This window comes from Myotis brandtii, unplaced genomic scaffold, assembly GCF_000412655.1.
Source record: "Myotis brandtii unplaced genomic scaffold, ASM41265v1 scaffold235, whole genome shotgun sequence".
Classification (NCBI taxonomy): domain Eukaryota; kingdom Metazoa; phylum Chordata; class Mammalia; order Chiroptera; family Vespertilionidae; genus Myotis; species Myotis brandtii.
In genome coordinates this window covers 562358-589988 of record NW_005358857.1, presented here as the reverse complement: position 1 = coordinate 589988, position 27631 = coordinate 562358, and the positions used below count along the sequence as shown (strand labels likewise).

The window sequence follows — 27631 nt, the reverse complement described above, 5'->3', positions numbered from 1 at the left end:
AGTGTGCACACTGACCAGATTGGCTGGGCCATTTTATACAGCCAGTTGAGGTTGATAGCTATGATTTTAGGGGTGGAGTGAATCTATATGCTTGTGATTTTTTTCTAATTACAACTCAACCCAAATGCAGGCATAGAGAAGGCAGAGTTTGGGTTTTCCCAGGCAAGGGTGATGGAAGGAAAAGGGGACAAGAGAGTTGAGATTATTGGCAAGAAAGGATTGAAATGATGGACCATGGAGGTGGTGGTTTCCTAGTGTTAACATCCTATATAATCACAGTACAGTTATGAGCACCAGAAATGGAATCCAAGTTCCAAAATGAGGTGGATCAGTTATGTCGATAGGACAGAAATTGATTGATACATATCCAATTCCATTGTTCTTCTTCCTCACTAAATAGAGCCCCCATTTAATTAGGGGCAGCAGTGTGTACCTAGTTAAAAAGTTAGCTTTTTTAGTTTCTCATACAGTTAGATATAGTTATGTCTCTGTGATAAAAGGAATTATTGTGCGGGAGCTCCAGGAACAATACTTAAAAGGAAGTGACTCGCTGGCTAATACATTATTCTTACTTTTTCCTTCTTCCTCTTTCCTAAAATGTGGATGTGATGGTTGGAGCTCCAGCAGCCATTTTGGACCATGAGACAGCTTGGAAATTAGAAACAACATGCTGAGAGGGGCAGGGCAGGAAGAAGCCCAAGGCTCTGATGACTTTGTGGAGCTGTGGGGCTTTAGTCCACTGAGATTGTAAGCCACAGACTGGAAACCTTTCTTAGTGAAGTTGTATTTTCTTTCCTCTCTGTTTTCACATGGGCTCCCACTAAACTGCACTCTTTTTGCCTTTTTAGTAACATGGCCTGTATCCTGAGATACAGCAGGAAACAACTTGATCATATGTATAGAACAGTGGTTCCCAAACTTATTTGGCCTACCGCCCCCTTTCCAGAAAAAATATTACTCAGCCCCTGGAAATTAATTTTTTTTTAATTTTAATAGCAGTTACTCATCGCCCCCAAATGCACCTGTTGCCATCCCCGCCCCCCTGGATCGCTGCAGCGCCCACCGGGGGGTGGTAGCGCCCACTTTGGGAATCACTGGTATAGAGAGAGCATGATAAGAGAGCTATGCCTGAAATATCAGTGTCCTCATTGACCTTTGCCCTCCCTCCTCTACTCAGCCAAGTTGACATTGTAGGGTCCATTTGTTATACCGTTCTCTTTTCTGCCTGTACATTCTGTATCAGTTAGTATGCTTTCGGCTACCAGAAAAAGGAACCCAATTTAAAATACCTTAAATAGGCAGGGGATCTATTACCTCACAAAAGTCTGGGGGTGAGGGGATCCTCGGGTTGGTTGACCCAGCATCTCGCAGTGTCAGCAAGGACCCAGGGTTTTCTTTTCTTTTTTCTTCTTTTATCGTCAGTGTGTTCTTGGCAGGCTAACTCCCCTCCAGGTTGGAAGGTTGGGAGATGGCTACTGCAGTCTCAGGCAGGTGCAAACATGCACATGTGAAAACGCCCAGCAGAATATAAAGGGCTGTTCCCCCTTGGGCTTCTCTCTTTAAGAATGAAGAAAGTTTCCATGAAGGTCTTTAGCGAGTAGCCAGAACCCTTGGTCACCCCTAGAGTAGAGACTGGCCAGGGAAATAGGGTCACCACAAATGGCTCAGGCCGCGGAGCATTCGCCCTGGTCACATGCGTGAGGAGTGGGCTTTCCAGCTTGGCAGAGAGGCAGGGCTCTTGGTATGCAATCAAAAGTAGACAGGGGGAAAAGGTGAAGGCAGGAGGGGTGAAGTATATGGAGAAGCAGAGTTGTAAATGGGTTCAAGTGACATGGAAGAAAACGTGTTTTATCATCAGAAACTAGGAATATTTGAATTTAATATTTCAAAGGAAGAGCAGTAGAGGATGTTGAAAAGGTTGCAGGTGTGATTGTGGAAATGGTGGAAATAAGGTACAACAGACAAGGCATTTGTGCTGAAGTCAGAGAACCAAGAGGCTGGCAGCAAGTTTCTCAAAGGACAGGACGTAGAGGCTATCACAGGCAGTCTCAGGAAGGGGGTGGCTGGGTCTGCACATGCTCACAAGGAATCCTCCAGGTAGGCTGCTGGCACACAGCCTAACCTCTCTATCTCCCGGGGTCCCCATTTTGGAAAGCATCTGCCCTGGTTAGTCAGACCATTAAGGAAGCGGGTGAGGACCCCCAGAAGACAGTCCTACAGGAGACTCCTGGGGGACAGGTTACGGTGGAAGCTTGGTTGGGGCAGAGGTGGCTGCCAGGTATGGCGGATGTGCTCATCTGGTCTCTGTAGCCACCTCCGTCCCTGGCCAGGTCCTCTTCACTTAGCTTACCTGGCTATCCTCTGGCACTTCTAGCTATGGCATCCCAGAGCGAGGAGGAGGGTGAGGCTTCTTGGCCCCTCTACCTGGATGGGGCCTTGGCTAGAAACAAGTGGGGGGAGGCGGGCACCATTATAATGGCCGAGCAGCCTCCCTGTTACTACGGCGTATTTCACTTTTAATTCTGACATATAATGTAATGATCTTTTTTAAGGCCCGATGATATTATCTGCCTGACTAGATTATTGAGTCTTCATCATCTCCAGATAAATTTATGGCCAGGACGAGGCTCAGGATTTATCATCAGTCAATAGAGCTCGATACTCTAACAAGGCGTGTAATAAGATATACATATTTAATGATCCAAGGGGAGGAGCGCTAATGGGAGCCCAGAGTGAGTGGTCCACAGGGCTGGGGCTCTGCCCTAGGGCTGCCATAGCAGTAGGGGCATGGATGTGGTCTTTGCCCTGTAGTCCCAACTCTGGCCTTTCTCAGGATTGCCTCAGTCTCCTCCTGATCAGGACTCTGAGGGAGAGGCAGCATGAGGGACAGTCTCAGAGCTGGGCCCGAGACCTCTCCAGCCCAGAGGGTACAGGCACCTCACTGGGGAACTCTCCCTGTTTCTGGGCCATGGAGGGGTTGGGGGTATCCTTAGACCTGTGTACCCAGGCCCCTGCGCACGAGGGCGGGACCACAAGGGGAGGGAGTGCCGGGGCTGCGTGCCCAGGCCGCTGATGGTGACGGATGGTTTTTCATTACAGCCTCTCAGGTCCTGCCCGCGCCCTGTGTGGAAATTCTATTTATTCCCTAATTTGTAAAAATTCCCTCTTTATCTGATCCCAATCAGGGCGGGGTAATTGGCTCTCTGGGGCAGCGGCTGGGGTCCTTGATGAAGAGCTATGTGGATGTACCCAGCCCGGCCCCCGCCCGGCCCGCCACCAGGGCCCACAATTAATAATGATTTGCAAATGGCAGACAAGCAATAACACAGAAAGATGTGGCGTCCGCGCTGCCTCTTCATTTCCTCCCCTTGCAGATATAAATGGCCACAGAACAAAAACCCAGCACTATAAATTCTGGAATTAGTTATTCACCGGGATAAATGGGCCTGGAGCCACCAGCCCCCTCCTGCCACCCTTCTTGCCTCCTTTCCCTGAGCCAGGTCTGTATCCCCAGGTGTGTTCCAAGCCTGGCCCCTGGCTCCTCAGCATCTTTGTCTCCTGACTCAGTTCCTCCTAGCCCCTTCCCACAACTCTAGCTGTTGTGTGGCCCAGAGTGGGGCGTGGTCACCTGCTCGGGGTCTGTAGCTTCCTCAGCCTCCAGCTCCTCTCACTGACGAACCTGGGTTCTGTCCTCACTGTGCACTGGGATTTGAATGGAGTTGACATACCCTGCCAGGCCTGAGAGTTCCAATTGGGTTGGTCTTGGGCATCCTCTTTGGCTTTGGGGACCAGTCTAGTCATTTCCCTGGCCAAGTCTGAGTTGGGCCCCTGGTGACCAAATGTGATGTGACATAAGGGGTGTGATGCTGTGCTTACTGGTCAAGCTGTTGTGGGATATGTTGGCACATGCATTTCCGGGCACTCTGCCCTCTCGGCCAGGCGCATCCTCTCCCCACCCCCCAAGTGGCTGTGAGCTGGCGGGTAATGGGCGTGTAATGGCCTCATTTCCATGCCCGGCCTCCAGGAGCAGCGGTAAGTGTTTGATTGCCTTAATTTCCAAACACATCATTATCCCAGCTTTACCAGCGCTTAATAAACACTTTATGAGGATTTTTTTAAAAACATCTTCGGTCCGCATACTTCTCTGAAGTGATAAACTCTAATTAAGTCTAATATTTAAAAATATGGTAATGGTGAGTTGTTTGAATAAGTGGACTGCATTTCTGTAATTTCATTATTACGTAAAGCACGCTAATTATTTGGAGCGCGCTTATTATGGAGAGAGAAATCGCCTGCTAATCAAGATGAAATTGCCTTTTCCCCTTATTGTGGAACCACCGTCATCCTTCACCATCAGCCCTGTGGCACCTCCAGGCACCTCGGTGGGATGTAGGGGGGTGAGGGGGGCACTGAAGAAGGGGTCACTTTGGAGTTGAGGCTCTAAGGGCCCTGTCTGGGGGGAGGGAATGGAGCTGTGGGAGCCGTGTCTGTGGAGAGATGGAGTCTTTATCTGGAGGGGAGTGTTACGTGGGACAAGGTGGCACTGTCTGGGGCCCAGAGGACTGGGGGCATGTCTGGGACAAGAAACCAGGGGTTAGGAAATATCAGAGTGTTACTGTGGGAATAACAGTATTATTATTGGTTATTATTAAACAACAACAATAATAACTAACCCAGCCACTGTTTTAAGCACTTGACAAAAATTCATTTCGTTTTTTTAAAAACCCTTTGAGGGGAGTAATTGCTGTAATTATCATTTTTATTCCCATTTTAGAGAAGAAGAAATCGAAACTAGAGAGGTTCACACAGTTGTTAAGTGGTGGCATTTGGATTTGAACCCAGAATATAAGGACATACAGGGTCCCTCTGCTGGTTCAATCCTAAATTCACTGCCTTCCCTGTGAGCTGCAATTTGCTGTTGTATCCTGAACTGACCCAGCTGTAGCTTAGGGTGCTGGCCCCCAGCGGAGAGTTGCTGATTTAGCAAATAAAATATAGGACACCGGTTAAATCAGAATTTCAGATAAAAACCAATAATTTTTTTAGTATGTATATATATATGGCTCGGGTGGGGCTGGGGACATATTTAATCTGGCAAGCCTATGTCAGGCAGGCGAAGGTCGACCCACCGGCCCTTTGCTCTCCAGCATGCTGCCCAGATGTCCAGACAAGCGGACAGATGTGGCGGTAAACGAGCTTCTAGAAAGTCTGCACACTCAGGGCTCTTGCTCGCTTATTCTTCCCATGGTTCCTGCTCCCTGCACTGTTCTTCCCACCCCCTCCCTGCTGGTCCCTGCTCCACGGGCTCTGGCCCCACTCCCAACCAGCTCCTGGAGGTCACTGATCAGGTGTGCTCCCAGGCTGAGCTTGCAGCCAGGAGGCCTCGGGTTGTGTCGGAGTCCTGTTTAGGCCACACTGCCTCATGTTTTCAAAGGTCATCAGCTTGTCTCTCTGCTGCCCTGATGTCCCCTTTGCCTCTTTGATCATTTCACGTTCATTCTCTTTCCTGACTCCAGTAGACCCACGTATGGGAATTGTGTGTACTGGTATGACAGAGGTATCATATCAAAAGGGTGAGGAAGGTGCAGGTAGTCAATCCATGGTGATAGGACAAGTGGCTGTCCACTAGTGAGAAAATAAAGTTAGTGCTTCTGTTTCTCACCATGTACAAAATAAACTCCAGGCAGTTTAAAAAGTTAAACATAAAAACTGAAAGTATTAGAAGAAAATATATAATGGTTTTCTAATAATACCGGGATAAGGAAGGCCTTTTTAAGCAAGATATAAAGCCTAGAAGACATAAAGGAAATGTCTGATAAGTGTAGATGTCCCATAGGAACCTCAAGACTTAACACATCCGGAGCTAAGTTCATCACTGACCCCAACCTGCACCCTCTCTTGGTTTGCCTTATCTCAGTGAGTGGCACTAAGATCCTGGACTCCTCCCTCCAGCCTGCCAATCCCCTCAGGGGACTGCTCATCCAATTTCCTGAAAATCTCTTTCCTCCGTCCACTTCTCCAGATCACCAGTAGACCTCCACCTCTGCCGCCACTGGCCTAGTTCTGGCCTCCACTTCTGGCCTGGACCACAGTACAATCTGCTAATTGGTGTCTCTGCCTTGAGGGTTAGTCCCTCCATCCTCAAATGATCATTCCGAAACACAGATTTGGTCCTTTCATGCTTCTCCTTAGACATGTTAGTGTCTCCCTGTCATTCCCAGAATAACAAAACCTTAAGTTTCTTAGCTTCTCATTTGGGACTATCATCAGTTTTCTCTAGCCAGTCCCTGCTGGCCTCACTAGCTTCATCTCTCGCCACTCCCCTGCCTCTTATTCTTCATCACCCCACCACCACCACTTGCTAAACTTCACATTTCCCGTCCAGAATGTGCCTATGCTGTTCACTATGCAAGGACACCTCCCCAGCTTCAACCCCAACATGCTGGCGAGCCCCTCCCATATGCCCCTCAGACCTCTGCTTAACTTGGTCCTCCCTGGAACCCTTTTCTGATCCTCAGACTGAATGAGGTCCCTTTTCTGTGCCTCCTTTTCTCATAGATAGCACTGTTCAGACTGCACCACCTACAGGTCTGTCTCTGAGCTCTTCCAGGACAGGGAGCTACACTCTGCGCAGCCCTCGGCCACCACGGCCCATGGGCGCCCAGCACACAGAAGGTGTCCGTGTGTTTGCTGAATTAATGAGCACACAAATGAATGACCTCCAGGACATTCCTTAGCCCCCTTCCCTCCTAGGGCTAGCCTGGCCCAGGTCCTGCTTCCTGTCCTCTACTGTTCAATTCCCAGACAAGTGCAGCTAACCATGTCAGCCTCAGGTGGTTGTGCCCGGTGAGCTCTCACTGGGTGTCCTGATGGCCGGAGCTACCCTCCACTAGCAGCTCCTTTGCCCAGCAGAGACAGGGCTATCCTTGGGCCAGCCAACAAGTTATCCTTTGTTAGGTGCTAGCTCTACTCACCTGTCTGGGGGATTTATGCTGCCGTACCCCTCCCATTGTGGTCTTGGCAATATAAAAATATTTTCAACATTAAGAATATGAATGCCCATAAAAAGAAGAGGGTCATTTTTTTCACAAGTTGATGACCCTGCAAGAACATCGAACAGGTTAGTCTTCTAGAAATTGGAGGTGAGGAAGACCTGTTCTTGGAGGCCTTCCATGTGAGCACAAGGCTGTGACCCAGCTCTTCGTGTCCCCCACCCCATAACAGCTCCAGGCTCACCTCATTAGCTCAGTGAGAGGTGCCAGAAGGTGGGGCTGCTGCCCCAGGTGGCCCCGGGGCCTCAAACAGAAGACTCCCTGCTGCTGTCTCTCTGATCTGTTAAAAGACCCAGATCTGTGTCTGTGCTTCTGCCCAGTTCCCTCGTTTTCTAGCCGTGCCAGTGACTGTTTACACTGGTCAGTAAGTCGGTTGCGTGGACTTTTATGAAGGCGGAGAGAGAGCCTGTGCTGGAAGCCCGTAAGTGCTGTGCCACTGACTCTGGGGGAACTGAAGCAAGTGCCTCCCCATCTGGGCTCCTCTTTCTTCATGTCATAGACCAGTCGCAACAACGAGACTCCACAATCCCCAGTAAACAGGACCAGTAGTCAGTCCAAGTGGGTGGAGTGAGTGATGGTTGGTTTCATCAGGTGTGCCAGCCCGCATCATCCATGCCATGGATTGTCCATTATACACTTTCTCACCCCTGGGTCATCCAGAAAGCCAGCATCCCTGTCTTCCCTCAAGAAGAGGCATCCCAAACAGAAGGCACATGCAGAGACCCAGTGCATCACCTGTTACTCCTCATAACCCTGAAGGCGCGTCCACTGTCACCTGAGGCTCAGAGAAACCAAGCAGGGCTGTCGCCAGTGGGCAGAGTTCAGACTCAAGTCTGTCTAACTCCAGAACCTACTTTGTCATTTTCAGAAAACAGTAAGTGGTTCCTTGACATGGGAAGATAGAGGTTAGGACTTCAAAGAGGAAAGGAGGTGACCAGGTTTGTGTAAGAAAGATCACTTTGGCAACAAGAGAATGAATTAGAGGGGGAACGAGGACAAGTTATTGCTGTAAAAGCAAGGAATGGTGTGCTGGCCAAGGCAGTGACTGCCAGATTGACAGGAAGTAGGTGATTAGACAGAAAATAAGAGTCTACAGTTCACACTTGATTAGATTTGGGGAGTGAGGGAGAAGGCCAGGTGTCAGGCCTGACTCATTTCTTGTTTGGGCGTTTGGGGGTGCCTTTCACTGGGATGGAGAACACGGGGGAGAAAACCAGTTTATTACTGGACGTTTTGAGTTTGTATGGAGATCTAGAAGGAGATGTTCCAGAGCACTTGGGTCTGTGGTCTGAGCTCAGGAGGGAGGTTCAGGCTGCAGACGTGATCCTCGGGGGAGCTGACATTCCTCATGTGAATGAAGCCGTCTCGTGTGTAGTCAGAAGAGGTCAAGGACAGAGGCTGGGGCACATGGGTCTTCTCCCAGCTCAGGGCCAGGCACAGGTGGGAGGTCAGTGCTTGCCCTCTGGATGGCCGGTGGCCTGGGGGCAGGGGCCGGGCACTTCCACTTGGGCCAGGGGAGGCAGATTGAGCGATTTGTCCAGCACTGAGGGAGGAGCCAAATGAAGTCAATAGAAAACTAATTTTCTTTTCTGCTGGAAGAAATGAGGTGTGTGGCCGCTGGGTAATTGCAGATAACGAGGGGACTTATTCTTAATATGCAGAGCGGCTATGGTCCCCAGAGTACAGGAGGCAGGAAGGATTGGAGGTGCCCGGACAAGACCAGACTTCTTTAGGAAGAAAATCACCGAATCAGAGTTCCTCTGATGGCGTGATCACAGCCCTAGCCCTATCATAAACCCTCCCCCCTCCCAGGGTCCCTCCTGCCCCAATCCCACACCCGCCCCGCCTGCACCGCCCTTCCTGCCCCATTCCCCTGCCTTTCAACTGCCTACCTCCTCCTGTCACAACCCCCTCCCTCCACTCTCCACCCCCACTGCCCAGGCATACACACTAAGGGAGACAAATGACAGGGCCTCCGATGAGCGGGGTGTGTGTCCGGCCCATAAACCACGGGGATGGGTCACGTCTGGAGTTGCCATGGCCGCCACTACCCACCCATCCGTCTTCCCTCTTCTGCTTCAGACCAGCCCTTGTAGCTTCTTGAGTCTCTGGAGGAACAAGGTGTCCCAGTGACTAAGCCCTCGGTCACACCTCTCCATGCTCACATGTACCACCAATACTTTCATGGTGAGCTCTGCAAGACAGGGCCCAGTCTGGTCTAAGCAGGGGCTGCAGAGCTGGTGACTGGCCAGTGATACTGGCCCTGGCCCGACCAGAGACTTCGCACAACCATTTTAGCTCTGGTGGGTCCCCTTTCCTAGTCTAAGGTCCTGGCAAGGGCAGGTTGAGGGACTCAGTGGAAGGGGTTGGTCCTTGGCAGCTGTGGAGCCTCCTGACCCCACCTTGACCTTACCACCTCCCATACCTGATTATGACATCAATGTGCAATACTTCTGCCATCACAACCATCGATCCCATCAGGGCTGGTGGCAGCTGAGCCCTGATTATGGGCTGGGAGCATCTATGGGAGGTGGGAGAGGGGTGGGAGGAGAAGCTGGCCAAGGGATCAGGAGTTGGTGGCTGCTCTGGGCAGTGGAAAAGAAAAACCCAGGCCCTTGGGCCATTTCTGTCCTGGGCTTACTATCGTGGACAAGCTCTGGGACTTGTACCTCCTGCTGGTGATGACAGAACACATCCTGACCCATGTCCATGATACTAAAGCCCCGGAATACCTGTTCCTGTGACCACCAGGGTTCTGGGACAGCTTTGAGTATGGGGAACAATACTGGTGAAATTGCCTGACAGGGTCTGGCAGACACAGACACATTTAACCTGAGCCACTGCCAGACAGGGCTAAAGCCCTCCCAGCACCAGCTTTGAGCCAACTGGGGTAGGAGAGGCAGGGCTTGGGCTCAGGTGTGTCCAATAGAAGGTTAATGGCCAGGGCGTTAGGGAACCACGAACCTGGACCCCCTCCACTGGTCTGGGACTGCACAGGAGCAGGCTCCAGGCAGGTTGCTGTTTGAGCACCTGAGCCTGGGGCCCAGGGCAGGTGTCTCCCAGGGCCCTGGCCCAGAAGTGCCGAGGCTTGTGCCTTGTCACCAGTGATTATGGCCTGGGCCACATCTTCCACACACGAAAGTGGCGGCAAAGTCACCCTGGCCGTGGGCGTGATGAATGGCCGCACAGTAATGAAATGGAGACATCAAGGCGGGTGGCGGGAAGACGGAGTGTGGCGGACAGGCCGTCCCCACGCGGCGGCAACAAGAAGGATCGCCCAGCGGCCGGGGGCCGTCAAGGGAGAAATTACACATTTACTCTGCCTTTTTCTTACTGCGACGGCGCCCATACATCACCACTGGGGCCGGGGCGGGACACGCCGGCCAATTTCCAGCATGAATTATGGGACTGAGAAACATTGAGACCAGGCTTCCTGCCCGGCCAGCATCATCCAGCCCGACCTAAAGCTGGAGATGCTGCCACAAGGGAGTGGGACCCCCTAGTTTAAAGTCTGGCTCCTGAATCTGCCCCTGCTTCCCACCCCCACCCATGTAAGAGCACCTATGGACATAGAAGGGAAGGATCTGGGGCCCATCTAAATGTCTTTTCTTTCTCATTTTAGATGACTGCAAGAACATTGCCAACATCATGAAGACACTTGCATATCGAGGCTTCATCTTCAAGCAGACCTCGAAGCCGTTCTGATTGGCCGAGAACGGGATGGGGCAATACAGGGTAGCTGCTTGGCCCAACCCAGAATCCTCCTCTCCCTCACCAGAGGGGAAAAGGGAGAGTGGCACAGCTCTACGTCGAGTGTCCCCAGCCTGCCCTGCGGGCTTGTGCCCTGGGTAAGAGCTTGGCCACTTGGTCCCTCTGGAGCAGATACTTTGTGGCCTCCCATCCCCATCCCACAACCTCAGCCCAGTATTAGCCCCTCCCATTATGGGCCTGGGCTAGGGGGACCCAGGCACTTACTGCCTCTCCCTGGTACACAGGCTTCTGCTGGGGCCACCAAGCCCCCTGTGCCCCCTCCCATCTGTAGTGCATGGTGTGTGGTGCCCCCAGGGCTCCAGGACAGATCTTATGTCCACCCCATCCCCGCTGTGAACGTGCCACTGAATAAAGTCGGGGAAATGAGGCCCTGGGTAATGTGTGCACCGGCCATGCTGTGCCTGATGCTGTCAGGAAGGGGAGGAGCTAGTGTGTTCCAGGCTGCTCTGTGCTCAAGGCCACCAGTGCAGCTAGTTGTCACTGACATACCTCCGAGCCCCCCCCAATGAATATGCACAGGGCCACAGCCACTGAGAGCATGAGGCTGCTTGAAGCTGCTGGTATCTGAGGCCATGGCTGCATGTGAGCCACCTTGAATGTAGAACCACAGGTGTTCCTAGGCACAGGTGTTTGGGCAACATGGGCAGTGCTTAATGGGTAGAGGAATACTAAGGGCCTCCATGCCAGTAGGCCCCAATGCCACCCATAAAGTAGGTGTGACGACTCCCTCCTGCCCACCCTCCCAGCCAGGGGCGGCAGAAATGGTGGGAAAGAAACGGAAGCAGCCCAGTCCACTCAGCAGCTCTATTTACACAGCAGCAGCATCCACACCCGGTGTGGTCCCTCATGGCTTCTTGGCTTTCTTCACAGAAGAGGAGCTGGAGGCCGATTCCCGTCGCTTCCTCTGAGGATACATAGAAGATGATGAGATCTATGGCCAGCCCCTGAGGCCTGATTCAGGCTTGGTGCCTGTGTCTCACACTGGCCACCCACCCACTCCCGCCCTGAGTCTCCACCCCTCAGTGACAATTCCCATTGCAGGCACTAGAGGGAGCAAGCCTGTGCACACATGTGAGCATGCTCACATGCAGGGCCAGTTCATACTCTTCCAGCTTGTCCAGACTCTTACCGAATTGGGCGTGAGAGGTGCACCCACCACATCAATGATGGTGTCCTTGGTGAGGTCAGGGGTGAGACCAGATTCAGGTACCGCTGACTCAGCAGAGGCTGGGGCCGGGCCTGATGCTGGTGTGGCAGGGGCCCCCAGCACGCCAGCCCGGGCCAGTGCCTCGTGACGGTGCCGCAGCATCTGCAGCTCATACTCGCAGTTGGCACAGGCCTGCTTGAGCTCGTAGAGCAGCACCAGGTCACTCCGCAGCTCATTGAACATGTGCACCAACTCCTCCGTGGGTGTGGGGCTCAGTTCTGCAGGTGGTGGGTGGAAGGCACAGGGCAGAGCCAGGGTGTGCGGGAAGGCTGGCAACAGGAACCGCCCTCCCCCTGCCTTTATCCACGGCCTCGGGAGGGTCCATCTTGAGGGGCCCAGCCTCCACACTCACCCACACCCAGCTCCAACAGCATCTGTTCCAAGGCCTTGATCTTCTTCTGCCCCACAGAGCTTGGCAGCTTCATCTGCAATGACCCAGCAACTCAGCCCTCTCCCCCACAAGCACCTTAGAATGAAGGGGACTAAAGGCAGTGGGGGAGTGGAAGAGAAGTTAACCCCTGGAGGCAGCTCTGGGTCAGAAAAGGAAATAGCCAGCCAGTGGAAGCTATGACCTCAGCCTGGCCACATCCCCGAGGCCCCCTCTACCTGCAGCACATGGCACACCCTCTCCTCCTGCTCCAGCCCAGGGTCCAAACACATTGAAGGAAGTGACACACATACCCGCTGGCTCCTCAGCGTGACACCTGCAGACTTGAAGTCTGGAAACTTGATGCCTGCAGTCTCAGGAACAGCCTGGGGGAGGAGGAGTTAGGAAGTGTCACCGGGAGTGGACCTAGTGTTAGTCCCAGCACCTGCCGGCTCTGGGTGCTCTCAGAGCCTCCCACTAGGTCCCCTGTGCCAGGCGACCCCTCCACCCTGAGCTGGGCTGATTTAGTCTCCACACCGGCTTCTCGGCCTCCTTTTTCTGGGGTAGCTTCTTCTTGGGGGCCTTGCGTTCAGTGCGCCGTTGCTCTGCAGTGGTGTCGGCCGCTGTTATCAGCTTCTGCAGGTCCTGACTGCGCTTCTCCCGCTCCTTCTTCCGGGCCTCGATCTTGCGCAACTCCTGTAGCAAGTACTCCTCCTCTGCCACCTGGGAAAGTGAGAGATGCTAAGACACGTGCAGGTCCGTGGGGGAGGGAGGGTAGATGGAGATGAAGGGGTGCTGGGCCGTCTGGGGGAATCTGAGAAGAGATCATGAGGGAGGTGAAGGACTATCAGAGCAGGGAGGGTGGCTAGTGAGGGGTAGGACTGGGATGGGGGTGCACACAGGTACCAACCAGTGGGAGGTAGGGGGACTTGGGGAAGAGAATTGAGGGTTTTGAGGATGGAAGCAATGGATTTGGGGGCATGGAGGAGAGTTTGGGGGCTCAGGGCTAACCTGCTCTGGGGTCCGGTTATAGAGGCGCTCCAGCTGTTCCTTCCGCCGTCGCTCATGCCCAGCATCAAATACTGGTATCTTAAGGTCTGTGCCTGGCACAGCCCGCACATTGGCAAGCTTAGCACAGATGTGGTAGTACCGTTCCTTCAAGTCCTCCACAGAACGCTTCTGAGGATAAAGACATGGGGGATTGGCTGGGGGTGGGACACTCAGAGGCATGTGCAAGGGGTGGCCTGAGAGCAGTGGGCCTGCTAGGCCTGGGGTTAGGCACACATGCAAATGAACACCAGCTCACCTTGAACTGCTGGTGGTCATACCGGTCATGGATAACCACAAAACGAAGATCAAAGCGGCGGCTGAGATCGAAGAGGTGGTCAGTTTCTGCTTTAGTCCAAGCGTCGTCATGAAGATAGAGCTGGTACTCCTGCTCTGAGTACACGGGCACCTGCACCGTCTACTGGCACAGAGGGGCAGAGTGGTGTCATGTCCAGTGGGCTCCAGTCTGCTTTGACCACAGCCCCCCTTGTTTATTGCCAATCCCTGGGCTAGACAAAAGCAAATCCTCTGCCTGGGCCTTGCACGGCAGCCTGGAGATGGTATTCCCAGAGGGAGGGAAGGAACTGCTTGATCAGAGGCCCGGGCAGCCTGCCTCTGCGTTCACTCCAGGAGCCACTTCACCATGCCTTCGGCTCCACAGCCCCAGTAACCGCACACATGCTCCTGCCCCCATGGTTAAGGTGACAGGCCCACAGGTAAGCACTTCTGTGGAGTCCAAAGGTCAAATATGGAGGGGGGCAGGTGGCTAAATACTGGAAAAAGGCCAACTCCTCTAGTCCATGGACACTTGTCTGAAGCACGCCTGCCATCCAGTGGTGGCAGTGAGACTTGCAGCTCCCCCAGAGCTGGCTAAGGTCACGGCTCTATAGAAAAGGCACCTGAATCCTACTTCCAACATATGCACCCCAGCCCATGCTGGTCCCCTAGACCTCCCTCAGGGACAAGCAGCACCACCACCAGCTGAGTCTGCCAGTCAGAGACCCCATGAAAGAGTCAATGCCAGGTTGGACCAGGGAAGTTTCTCCATCAAAAACCAAGGGCTCTGAACCTGCTCTCAAGACCCTTAATTCCAGCTGCCTCTTAAACATCTGTAGAGGTTCCACATACAACTTAAGATGTTCAAGTGACCGATATTAACAAGACTCATTGTGGTGATCATTTTGCAGTATATACAAATATTGAATCATTACGTTGTACGCCTTAAACTAACAGTTATGTCAATTACACCTCAATTTAAAAAAATAAAAACTTAATACGTTCAATACTGAGCACATCACCCTCCCTCAAACTTTTATCTCCTCCAGTCCAGATGTCGGTCACAGTCCCATCACTCAACCCAGGTGCCCAAGCCAGAAACCGGGGAGCCATGCAGATGATCATCTTAATTCCTACCTTTACCCTTGACTCCCCCTCACCCCACACCCTCCGCACACAGAGTGAGGGAAGAAACTGCTTGATCAGAGGCCCGGGCAGCCTGCCTCTGCGTTCTCTATCCTCTGGAAACTCTATCCACTGCGACATCCCAGTCGAGATCACCACTACCATTTTCCTGGATCGGAGAAACAGCCCTCCCATGCTCTCTCTGCCTCCATTCAGTCCTCCCCCAGGCAATTCTCCATCTGCAGCCAAGATGGATCTCTGCACAGTGCTACTCAAAGCACAGCCTACAGGCCAGTGCTGTCTGCACACTGTTATCCCTGGTGTATGGTAAGAAAGCAGAGTAGGCACTTAGAAACCTTTGTAACAATTTTACAGTAATCACACACTGCTGAACCTGACAGAAAGAAACGCGGACTTGTATTCTAATCTTTTTTTAAATATCCTTTACCATGGATAACTTGAGAAGCATTCTAGAATATATATCTGAGCAGGCCATCCAGCCATCCATTTTTAAGCCCCTCAAAGGCTCCCACTAGTCCAAAAGTGCCCTAAACTCGAGAGTAAGGGTTGTCTGGTTCATTTCCTACCTCCCGGGTTCCCAGGCACTCTGCAGGTATCAATGAATATTTACTGAATCAATCAGTGAACCCAGGGGTGAAAGACCCCTCTCTGCAGCCATTGTCCCTCCTGGACCTTAAGTTCCAACCAAATGACTAGCAATGATGTCTCCCTCCGCTTTCGTTGTTCTTGCCTGAACTGTCTTCACATTTCCCCATTCCTTCTTCCTAGATAACTTCTTATCGCCTCTGGGAAGTCTCTGGTTTCCCAGGTTTGGTTAAGTATCCCTCCTGTGCATTTCAATGCCATGTATTTTAATAAAGTACTCAGGAACTGTGTAGCCAGTCCTGCTCTCAAGGAGCTCACAGTCAAGTGAGGGAGCCATCCATTCATTCAACAAACATTCATCATGGGCCTGCTAGACCTCTGCTGGGGACAGGGATGACAGTCCAGCTGAAGAAACAACACAGTCATCTAATGACAAAGGTATGCCTGGGGTGTAATGAGTGACACCTGATCCAGCCTGGAACAGGGTTGGTCAGGGTGGAGGTAAATGAGGCCTGGTTCAGTCTTAAGGTCAAGCAGAAGTGAACTGGTGAGGGAAGATGGCGGAGAAAATCCGAGGCAGAGGGAGCAACATAAATACAGTGATGAGCGAGAAACAGCCTCATGTGTGCGAGCTTGGCAGTTAGGGACACAAGTAAAGGGCGACACAGGGAAAGGCATGAAGAGTCAGCAGAGACCAGCTGCTGCAGGCCTTGTGTGCCCTGAGGGTGACTGGAGCCAACAGGTTAGTTTTAAAGAAAAGAGTGAAATAGTCATGATTCTCTTTTGCAAAGAGCACCCTGCCAGCAGTGAGGACAGATGAGGTGAAATGAGAGCCTGGGAGACTAGCTGGCAGGTTTTAGAAAGAATGCAGGTAAGAAGTGAGGCCTGAATTAAATCAGCACAAGTGGAAGGTAGAGAAAAGGGCACAGGCTTGAGGCTTTAAAAACCAGAGGACTTGGCAACTGGATGTGCAGGGGGGAGGGAAGTGCTGTCGCTGGTGACTCCTGTGTTTCTGGCTTGAGCAAGAGGGCAGCAGGGAGCCATGGACTAATAAGCAGGACTCCAGGAATCAGCAGTATTGGAGGGAAGATCATTTGTTCACTTACCTCTGACTTCATTCGCCACCTGTGGTCATCATGATCTTTCTAAAACTGAAATTTAAAATCTGTCTGGCTATCCAAAGACATCAGGGCAAAGCCCAAACTCCTGGGCCTGGCTGCCTGACCTGGCCCTTCATCTCCCACCATGTTCTACCTTGGGCTTTAGGCTTCATCTACAGGGAAATGCCCACAGCACGCCATACCTGTGACTGCTTTTTGTTGTTGTTTGTTAATCCTCACCCAAGGATATTTTTCCATTGATTTTTTAGGGAGAGTGGAAGAGAGAGGGAAGGACAGAAACATCGATGTGAGAGAAACACATTTATTGGTTGCCTCCTGCATAAGCCCCAACCAGGGCTCGGGTTGGGGAGGAGTCTGCAACCTGGGACCTTTGGTCCACAGGCCGATGCTCTATCCACTGAGCCAAACTGGCTAGGGCATGATTGCTTTTAAATTTGTGCCTTTTCCTCATGCTATCCCCTCTGCCTGAAAAAAAATCACTGCACTACTTTCCTAATATTATCTGGTGACATCTTTCAAGACTCAACTCAAGCTCTAACTTCAGGAAGCTTCCATGAAGCTTCCGACTATAGCATGCATCCTACCAAATCATAATCGCCTATTCCTCTCCCAACCCCTCCCTAACAACACGGACAGTTTCTGGAGGGTAGACATTGTGTCTGATTCATTTTTGTGTCCCCAGTGCCTAGGGCCTGGCTTGGCATGGAGTGGTATTTATTAAATGCAACATGAACATTCTTTTGTCTTCACTTCGAATTGTCTCATCCAACCTTTCCTCCCATTGCCTCAATGCCTCACTTCTGATTGTCCCTTCTCGATCTTACATCTTCAGCCTCTCCCTCCACTGGACCTGGGGGGGGCGAGGGGGCAAAATGGCGGTAAGATAGAAGAAACCAGGTTTGGGGCACAGGGGAGAATGGTGGGTCACACCTGGATGTGCTGTGCCTGAGAAGCCATCATGGGGAAGTATCCGGAGCAGTGGGATATATCAGGCTGAGGGGAAAGAAGTCAGGACTTGGGAGGCCTGGGTTTAAGCCCCTAATGCTTTCAGGCTCAAAGCCTCGGCTGCTCCAGGCTGCAGGGAATGCAAGGTCATATTGTATAGTGGCTTAAGCAGAGGCCTGGAAAACCCTCGCCCAGCCCTGCCTCTCTCTGGCTGGCTGAGTCTGGGTAAGGCTCTGCTCCATCTGAGCCTTAATAATCTAAACCAGAGCTAATTCAGGTTGGACTAGGGTGCTGACATAGGGGATTAAAAACAGGAAGACGTGATGTATTATGGAAACAGAATCAGTAGGACTCAATGAATATCACTCAGTTCTAGCTCAAATGCCACCTTCTCAGAGAGGCCTGCTCTGGCCACCCTATCTAATGAGGTCATCCCTACACTTACAAGTTCACCCTATCTCATTTCATATCCCATTAATAGCCTATTTCATTTTGTTAATGACTCTTATCTGAAAGAATCCCATTTCTTTGCTTATATGTTTCTGATCTGTCTTCCCTTACCTTCTTTGTCCTGTTGTTGATTAAAATAATGTGAGAGCTAAGGGAGAAACTAAGTCAAGAATGATTCCCAAGTTTCTGGTTTGGGCAATTGCATGGGTAGTGGTACCATTCACTGATATGGGGAACAGGTTTGGGGGTAGGGAAGAGAGAGCACTTACTTGAACTGAAGCCCTGTGGGACCTTCAGGGAGAGATGTTAAGTAAAAGATGGGATATGTAGGTACTGATGATTTGGACTGGAGACGTTCAGTTGGGGTCAGTGGCATACAGAGGGTAACTGAAGCCACAGGGCAAATGAGACACAAATAGGGAAAAGTATAGAGTGAGAAGAGTAGAATACCTAGGACACAGCTCTAAGGAAGAGCACACATTTGAAGGGTCAAGTGAAGCCACCAAAAATCAGAGCGGGTCCAGGGAAGGACAAGATCCCATGGCAGACAAGACCCAGAGAGGCCCACCCCGCAGGTATTTGCCTCAGGACTGAGTGGGTAACCACTGTTGAAACAAAGGCTCTAGAGCCCACACAAGTGGCTCACAGTGTGTGGACAACTGTGGCCTACGTCCAAATGGTGGTGGCTCACCTTATTGAACCTGGCGAAGGGGTAGTCTTTGCCCTCCTCAGCTGCTCGTCGCCAGTGGAAGAACATGGCTCCATCCTTGCGGGCTGGGTTAGTGAATGGCATCCACTTCCAGGGCCGTACCTTCTTGGAGCCCAGCTTGGCCTTCACTGTGCGGTAGCCTTGACCAGTGTCACTGGGTAGCAGTGGGGGTGCATCCCTGACAGCAAGGTGTAGGGAGGTGAGAGGTTAGCGTCTGAGGTGTGGAGAGAGCCTTTGGTCTACCTGGGAAGTCAGGTCCGGGAGAGAGAGATCTGAGCTCCTCCCGCCTCCTCTAAGTGAGCAGCAGCCCTGGCCGGGGCAGAGACCCAGGAGAATTGGCGGAGAACTAAACGTCAGGGACATGCAGTGGGTCGGAGACCAGGGCCTGGGGCTTGGGGCTCTGATACTTGCTTCTTGTCGGAGTACAGCAGTGCATAGACCTCCCGGTGCATGCCCTCCGGCCTCTTGAAAGTCAGCGTCTCGGAGGACTTCTTGGACTTTTTCTGAGAAGGGAACCCACAGGAGAGGAACCATAGCCTAGACTCCCTTTCCTGAGAATTCTTTATCCCAGCTCAATCCCTGCACAAACCCGCAGCTACAATGACACACATCATAGTATGACAGAGAATGGAGGCACAGACACCCACTGACAAGGGCACCCCCTCCCCGGCCTCACCTCACTGGGTAGAGTCCAACCTGTCGGAGTAAAGATACTTGCCCACCACCCTTCAGAATGTCACACCTGCTTGGTCCTCTCATCTCTTCCAAGTGTCACACCCCCTAAGTCCCCATTTCCCACAGGTGCCCCGCCCCCTCCGCCCCATCTCATCGAGGCAGCACATATTCCCTGCCCCGTTAAGGCACACATTTACCTCCCATCTCACTAAAGCGTAGCACCCCATCCCCTCGCCCATCTCTTCCGCTGCCACCCCTCCCCACTTCACTGCCGCTACCCAACGCTCTCGGGCGCCCCTGCTACCTTGTCCGGGTTGATAATGTCCTTCTTGCTGATGGTCCCGGAGGCTGCATCCCCCTCCGGACCCCCGAGTTCTAGAATGTCCCGCACATCCGCGCCAGTAGCCATCGCGCCTGCAATGGGGGGAGCGCCCCGAGGTCAAGGGTCAGCGCCTGAGGAGGGAGCAGGCTCAGATCCGGGGCAGAGCCACTTCTGCCCAGGTGGGGGCGGGGTGGCCCGGGTCAGGTCGGGATTCCGCCTGTGTCCCGCCGCTGGGGTCTCCCTAACGGCCCCATCTGCCTCCTAAGCCCCAGCGCCTCCGCACCCGTAATGCCCAGCAGCCGCCGCCACCGCTCCCGGATCTCTGCAAAGCCGCGGACAGAAACTTCCGGTCGTGCGCAGCAGATACGCGCCCGGCAGGAACACTTCCGGTCTGTGCTTCGGCGTAATGGAGCCCTTAGGCAGCGCCGTAGGAAAGCTACTGAACGCCGGGAGCGTGCCCGGTCCTTGGCTTCCCGGCCCGCCGGCGTTCCTGCACTACTTGCTTTCTGGCATTCTCTCTCTAAGTTGCATTTCCGCTGCATTTGGGGCAATGAAAAGAGTTCCCAGAACTTTGTGACCTTGGAAATCGCTTAATTTCTCTGAACCCATTTCTTTATTTGTAAAGTGGAAATTGTAATGGTACCTGCTTAAATGAAGTACAGCTAATCCATGCAAAACATTAACACCGCGCCTAGCACATTTAATTATTTTTTATTATTATTACTTGAGTTACTGGTGTTAATGTCCCCTGTTCATTAAGCGCTGAGTATGTACCAGGCACTTTGCTAAGCCATTGGAGAGGAAGAGAGAAACCAGACAAGGCGGGGCTGCCAAGATGGAGTGAGGTCTGGCCCCTCACCTGCACCCATTTGATGGAGGTGTCTGTGGGTGGGGGCCTCCTGGGGCTCTCCTGGAGCCCAGCTTCCTGGAACTTCACCAGTCCAGGAACTAACTGTATTCGTGTGGATTACAAAGAGGACCAAGAACACGGCCGCTAGCAGGGAGCGGCTGAAAGAAATCTCTCTCAAGGGAAGAAACTTACTGATCGCCCTGGAGAGAAACTTCTGGAACAGGATGTCCGTAAGAAGAGTAGAAGGGATGACAGAAGCAGCTCCCAACTTCAGCTTCTGCAAGTCAGCCTGCAAACAAGGATATACAGTGGGCATTGAGAACTGGGGATGAAGAGGGGCTTGTAAGGGCATTCAGGAGACAGGCCCCAGCCGAGGCTTTTGCTAAAGACCCAAGCAGGGGCTGAGGAGCAGATAGCCCACACAGGCTGGTATCGGTGTAGCCTGTTCTGGCTTGGAGGATACAGGACACAGCAGCTGCATCCACAAGCCTAGCCAGACCCCCAAACTTTGGAGAACTGAGCCTGGAGGCACAAACCTTGCCTTGTTCCTGAGGCCTGATTTCTGGGTGCATCTTCTGAACTCTAAACAGTTTCCAGGGGGAAACCAGGTCTTACAGCAGAAATTGCCCACAGGGTGAGGGAATGGTCCTTGGAGCCAGAAGCGGACAGAGCAGGGTAGAGGGGCCTGCACCTCTGCCTCAAACAGTTGACTCTACTTATAGTTAAATCATTGTGTAATTATCTGTTTAATATATATTTCCCTACTAGACTCATTTTTGTGAAGACAGTGATCATGGTACATAAATGTATGGATTGTCAGGCCTAGTTCTAGGCTCTGAGGATGCTGTGGGTGAATGACAAACAAATATCTCCTGGTGGGACTTATATTTAGTGGAGGAATAGAAACATTGAGCATATAAACAAAACAGATAATTCAAAGAAATGAAAAATTGAAAACTATCATTAGATACCAGGTGAAACTTTAAAATAGTTGTGATATGTATGGTGACAAGGATATGGATGAAATAGACAATTCAAGAAGACCGCCATATTTTAACTAATCTAATCAACTGAAAGGTATATCTTCATGTATATTCCACTATGAAGAATGTTTTAAAACTATATCAATTATACCACAATATACCATTGATTATTAGATGGCTTCCCATTTCAGAGATGTTAAAATGTGTGTGTGTCTTGGGGGCAACGTTATGAATGTACTAAATGCCACCAAATTGTTCACTTTATAATGGTTAATTTTTTTGTGTGAATTTTGCCTCAATAAATTATTATTTTGTAATATGTTTTTACTTATTTCAGAGAGAGGAATGGAGAGGTAGAGAGAGATAGAAATGTCAATGCTGAGAGAGAATCACCAATTGACTGCCTCCTGCATGCCCCACACTGGGGATCCAGCCTACAACACGGGCATGTGCCCTGACTAGGAATTAACCGTGACCTCCTGGTTCATAGGTCGATGCTCAGTCACTGAGCCACACTAGCTGGGCTCAATTAATTATTTTTAAGTGAAACAATGAAATGTGGTATTCTGTCTCTTTCATATGATAGGAAGGTGGAAGGTGAAGCAACTTGTACTTGGGAGGGGACACTGTAACACTCCCTTGGACACTAGATCTCCAGAAACATCACCGAGGTGCATTTCGTGGGTTTACCTTATTTCATTGAACCTAAGATGCTTTGATCTTGGCACATTCCTGATTTACCAACAGGTGTCAACAGAGGCTTTCCCAGCTCTCTGTCACTATTTCCTCCTGCTGACAAGGGTTGTCAGAAGTCACTAATTAGTCTCAGCAGAGGAAGAAGGGCCACTTCTGTAGGCAAGGGAGGGCCAAGGGGTAGGATTTTGTATCCTCCGAGTCCTGAGTCATCCAAATGCTTTCCTTTCTGGTCACCGCTCCAACATGCACATGAGATCTGGCAAGGCTGTGAGTGTAACTGATATTGTACTGCAGTATCTCAGTTTCACACTTTGGATTTGATTTTCAGTTATAATCAGCCCCATGGCTGCAAAAGATTAATTATTTTTAGCATAGACATAAAAAGTCAATGATTTGGGACTTATCTTGAGCCAAATTTTTAGGGTTTTGAGCTTGAAATTCTTTTTTCCTTTTTAACTCTGTTCAGAGAGACACTCCTCTTCATTGCAGTTTGCAAGTCCCCTCTGCCCTCCATAATGCACACTTCTCACCTTATAAAAGGTCTTGAGAAAATAAGAAAAGGCTGGAGCATCCAGCTCACAGAGCAGGGTGCATAACAGGGTGGGGCTGAAGGGTGAGATAGGAAAGGTACACCAGGGGATGGAAAAGCTGTGCTGGGCAAAGAATTTGCATGAAGACCAGAACTGAAATACATTCACGTGGGTGATTTAGCTCAAGAAGCCTGATCACCGGAAATCATGGAGTCTGGCAAGATGGATTCTCCCAAGAGCATGTGAAAGATGCACAGATGACAACACAAATCCTAGAGGATATGAGGATTGCAGACTACGAGGCAAGAGCTATAAATCAGATATCGGAGTTCGCCTTCCAATTCTAAATGATGCAAAAACTTATTCAAGCCACGCTAAGAAAGCTACTGTTGATGCAGGTGATGTTCTACTGGCAATCCAGTGTTGCACTGACCAGCTTTTAACCTCTCCTCCCCCAAAAAAGATTTTTAAATTTGATTTAGCAAGGCAAAAGAATCAAACCTCTTTGCCATTGATAAAGCCCTATTCAAGGCCTAGATTGCCATTTGATAGATATTGCTCGACTGCTCCAAACTATAGACTGAAGTCTTTACAAAATCGTATTCGTTCTAATAGTTTGTCAATTGATTTTTTCTTTCTACTTCTGAGGGAAGAATAGCAGTTCCATGGTTAAGTGTTGGTTCAGTTACTAGCAGACCAAGACCACTCTAGGCCCACTGACACCACAAGCCACATCTGATTCAACTAAGGACTCCAATGTCCCTCATAGGGCAAAAGTTCTCAATACAGATGCCCACTTCAGTCCCCAGCTGTAAAAGCATCACTTCCTGCAACATCCGCAGTTCAGAATGTTCTAATTAATCCATCATGAGTAAGACCCCAAAACATTCTTATTATCATTAACATAGTATCATCACAAAATACCTCCAATGAATCATGAAATGCATTCAAATGAAACATAAAGATGACAATGATGCTATGATGACGACTAAGATCATTTGTAATCTAGACTTGATGCATATAACATGTGTGCTTGGTCTTGAATCCATTGTTCTGAAATTGAACATGCGTGGTGGAAGTTTCAACTTGTTTTAGAAAGTTTAATAGTATTTAACGAGTAAATATAGTTACCATACTTTTCCATTCAGGTGTTGGATTTTCTTTAATAGGGTTAGTAATAATTTTTCATTAGCCTATAAGTATAAAAAAATTAATCACCCAACACATTTTACTGACCAGCAAGTCCTGAAACCACAGACAGACAAGAGCAGTAAGAGAAAAAATATATGCATAATTCCATGTCTGAAAAACAAAGCACAAATCCTAAATAAAATGTTAACAAATTAAATTCAACAGTTTATTAAAAGAATACTTCATCAAGTCAAAGAGGATTTATTCCAGCATTGCTAAGATGGTTTAGTGTTAGAATAGTTATAAATTTAACTTATTATATTAATATATTAAAAATAAAAATATTACCTTAAATTCAATACCTATTAATGATATAAAAGAAAAAACTCCCCTACCAAAGTAGGAAAAGAACAGCCTTAATTTTACATATTTTTTTTAAAATATATTTTTATTTATTTCAGAGAGGAAGGGAGAGGGAGAGAGATGGAAACATCAATGATGAGAATCATTGATCAGCTGCCTCCTGCATGCCCCCTACTGGGGAGCAAGCCCGCAACCTGAGTGTGTGCCCTGACTGGGAATCAAACAGTGGTCTGGTTCCTAGGTCGATGCTCAACCACTGAGCCACACCAGTCAGGCCATATTGTTTGTTTTTATTAAAACAATGATAAAAACCTCCAGCAAAGTCATACTTAATGGTGAAACAATAGACACATTCCAATCGAAGTCAGAAACAAGACAAAAATTACTTTTATCATTACTACTATTCCAAATGGTATCAGATGTTCTAATTCAAGATGAGAAGGAAAGCAATAAGAGGTATAAGCTTTAGAAAATAAGAGGCAAATTGTGATTATTTGCAGATGACACTATTGTTTACATAGGAAAACATAAGAAAATCAATTGACAAACCATTAGAACTAATAAGAGAATTCAGCAGAACGGCCACATATAAGGTCAACATACAAAAATCAATAGCTTTCCTATATACCAGCAATAACCAATTAGAAAAGGTAATAGAAAATAAGACTCCATTCACAATAGCAACAAAAACTATTAACCACCTAAGAATAAACCTAAAAACAGAATTTATTTTGGGACCATAAGGATAGTTCAAAATTTGGAAATCCATCAACCTAATTAATCACATTGATCAAGTCAAATTAAAAACTATAAATTATATAACAGCTGAGAAAATTCAAGAACCATTTTTGGTAAAAACTTTAAGTAAAACAAGAGACAAAGGACATTTCCTGAGTATGATAAAGAGCTGGTTTGTTTTCTTTTCCTGAGAAACTAAGAGCAAACATCATAATAAATGTCTAAATATTAAATGCACTGCCATTAAAGTCAGGGACAAGGCAGGGAGTATTGCTTTCCCTCAAAATTGTTTTGTGTAAAAATGAAATAGAGGATTTGAAAATGGGAGTAACAACATATAGCAGACTCCATTCCAGAGCCTGCCAAAATATAGAGGGGAATGACCACCTTTATAAACAAGACTACTTTGATTTTATATTACACAATAGGATGGAAATTGAAATCTCACCCACATACAGAAGCTTATCAAAAGCGTCTTAATTTCCTTTTTCTGTATCAAAGCCATGGCCAAACACTATTCATACTGTTCTGTCCTCTGCTTGAAGGAAAGATTTTTTTTTTAATCCTCACTTAAGGAGTGAGGATGATTTTATTTTATTTTATTTTTTCACAGAGAGAGTGGAAGGGGGAGGAGGGAGAGAGAGCGAGAGACCCATTGATGGGTTGCCTCCCACACACGACCTAACTGAGGATGGGGATCGAACCTACAATCCAGGTACTCACCCTTGACCAGGCATTGAACCTAAGACCTCCCATGAGCAGGCCAATACTCTAACTGTTGTGCAACACAGGCCAGGGCAATATTTTTTTTTAATCCTCACCCAAGGATATGCTTTAAAAAAAATTGATTCCAGAGACAGCAGAAGCGGGAGAGAGAGAGAGACAGAGTCAGAGAAAGAGACAGAGAGGCATCGATGTGAGAGAAACATCAATCAGTTGTCTACCATACATGCCCAAATCTGGGATGGAACCCACAACATTTTGGTGTACAGGATGATGCTCCAACCAATTGAGCCACCCAGCCAAGGCCAGTTAAAGATCTTGAAAAGCATGCTGTGAAACACAGACACTCTGATCTCTGTTTAGGGAGTACTTTTGGTACCAACACCTGTAGAAGGAAAGGGAAAAGCAGGTTTGGGCTTTTCTATCATTAACATTATTCTATCAGTCAGAAGGAAAAGTTGGAATATTCTATTTTTAAAAAAGAGGTAGCTAAATAGATAGAACATAGTAATTTGCAAATATCCTATATAATAAAAGTGTAATATGCTAAGTGTCCGACCATTTGGTCGACTGCTTGACCAGTAACTATGACGCACACTGACCACCAGGGGGCAGACGCTCTGACTGGTAGGTTAGCTTGCTGCTGGGGCCTGGCCAATTGGGACTGGGGTGAGAGAGCCAGACATGCCCTGGAGCCCTCCCGAGGTTCCTCCCTGGCCAGCAGGCCCCCATCGGCTCCCATCGGCCCCAATCACCGGCCAGACCAAAGGACCCCACCTATGCACAAATTTGTGCACTGGGCCTCTAGTATTATTATAAAGGCAACAAAACAAAATATAAAACTCCCTAAATTCCAAGAGGAATATTTTTTTAAAAGATCCAGAGAGTAAGAGAGAGAGAAGAAGCCCTGGCCAGTGTGGTTCAGTTAGTTGGAAAGTTGTCTGTGTACATCAAAAGGCTGTGGGTTTCATTCCCGGTCAGGGCACATACCCAGGCTGCAGGTTGATCCCTGATCAGGGTGGATGCGGGAGGCAACCAATCAATGTCTCTCTCTCTCCCTTTCTCGCTCTCTAAAATCAATAAAACACATATCCTGAGGGAAAACCAAGATGGCGGCATAAGTAAACACCGGAAATTGCTACCTCCCACAACAACTTCAAAAATACAACTAAAAGACGGAACGGACATCATCCAGAACCACAGGAAGGCTGGCTGAGTGGAAATTCTACAACTAGAAGGAAAGAGAAAAGCATACCGAGACTCAGAGGAGGTGCGGTGCGGAAGTAAAATACAGAGGTACAGAGGTGCATGCGGAGAGGGCTGGCAGCTGAGGACACGGTTGTCTTTTTCAATTGGGAGGGAGTCTCAAGTTCTGAGCTCCAGTTCCGGGCGAGTCTCTGGGGACCCAGACTCATACAGGAGAAACTGGACTGTCTGGCATCGGTCAGAACTCGAGGGCAGCTTTCTCTCTGAGGTGCTTGCAGCGATTGCCAGGACACTGAGAAGCAGGGCCTCTGAGGGCAGGCCTGAGAGCAGCCATAACTGCTCGCTCTGCCCTGTTGATTCCCTGGGACCCCGTCCTGCCCAAGCCAGTGCACGGAGGCTTTTGCATATGAAAGGCCTGACCTTTTGCAATCTGATAATTACCTAACAAACTGCAGCTGGCCCAAGGCCCCAGGGCAACTTGCATTGTGTCACAGCTGGCTCCTGCTGGGTAGCCTCAGGAAAAGGCTAGATTAGCACCTCCTTGGAGATCCAGGAGCCAGTGTGCCCGTTGGTCAGAGTGGGACCATCCAGATTGCAGCTTCTCAGATCCATAAAGGACACACTCAGGGGACAGACTCAGTGAGCACCAAAGCCCCATTGAAGCAAGTCTTGCCCCGGAGGGGTGTCTCCAGCACAGAAGTTCTCCCACTGCAGACACAGCTGATTCTCACAGCCAAT

The 27631-nt window shown here is 49.6% G+C and overlaps 2 protein-coding genes and 1 pseudogene across 13 annotated transcripts in view; 2 read left to right on the top strand and 1 right to left on the bottom strand.

Annotated features, from left to right (window-relative positions):
* ERI3 (ERI1 exoribonuclease family member 3) overlaps window positions 1–11209 on the top strand; it is a 132823-nt gene extending 121614 nt beyond the window's left edge. For 3 of the 11 annotated variants that reach the window (XM_014540043.1, XM_014540042.1, XM_014540041.1), the window contains exon 8: window positions 10675–11209. In XM_014540043.1, coding sequence (XP_014395529.1) covers window positions 10675–10757 — 83 coding nt within the window. In that variant the 3' untranslated portion in view covers window positions 10758–11209. The remainder of the gene's footprint in view (window positions 1–10674) is intronic. The other 8 variants (XM_014540036.1, XM_014540039.1, XM_014540035.1 and 5 more) reach the window with 3 other exon arrangements.
* A 403-nt stretch (window positions 11210–11612) lies between these two features.
* DMAP1 (DNA methyltransferase 1 associated protein 1) lies at window positions 11613–20038 on the bottom strand. Of its 2 annotated transcripts, none has more exons than XM_005866628.2 (11): window positions 19957–20038; window positions 19656–19765; window positions 19088–19179; window positions 18659–18854; window positions 13704–13862; window positions 13409–13576; window positions 12935–13120; window positions 12712–12783; window positions 12383–12455; window positions 11953–12248; window positions 11613–11727 (listed from the first exon to the last, which is right to left on the bottom strand). In XM_005866628.2, the coding sequence occupies exons 2-11, from the start codon at window positions 19758–19760 to the stop codon at window positions 11668–11670; spliced, it is 1407 nt and encodes a 468-aa protein (XP_005866690.1). In that variant the 5' UTR covers window positions 19761–19765; window positions 19957–20038; the 3' UTR covers window positions 11613–11667. The 2 variants fall into 2 exon arrangements, with proteins under 2 accessions (XP_005866690.1, XP_005866689.1); XM_005866627.2 differs by having other exon boundaries at window positions 19656–19804; window positions 19957–20023.
* A 2901-nt stretch (window positions 20039–22939) lies between these two features.
* LOC102249728 lies at window positions 22940–23736 on the top strand (annotated as a pseudogene).
* Window positions 23737–27631: the final 3895 nt, after the last annotated feature.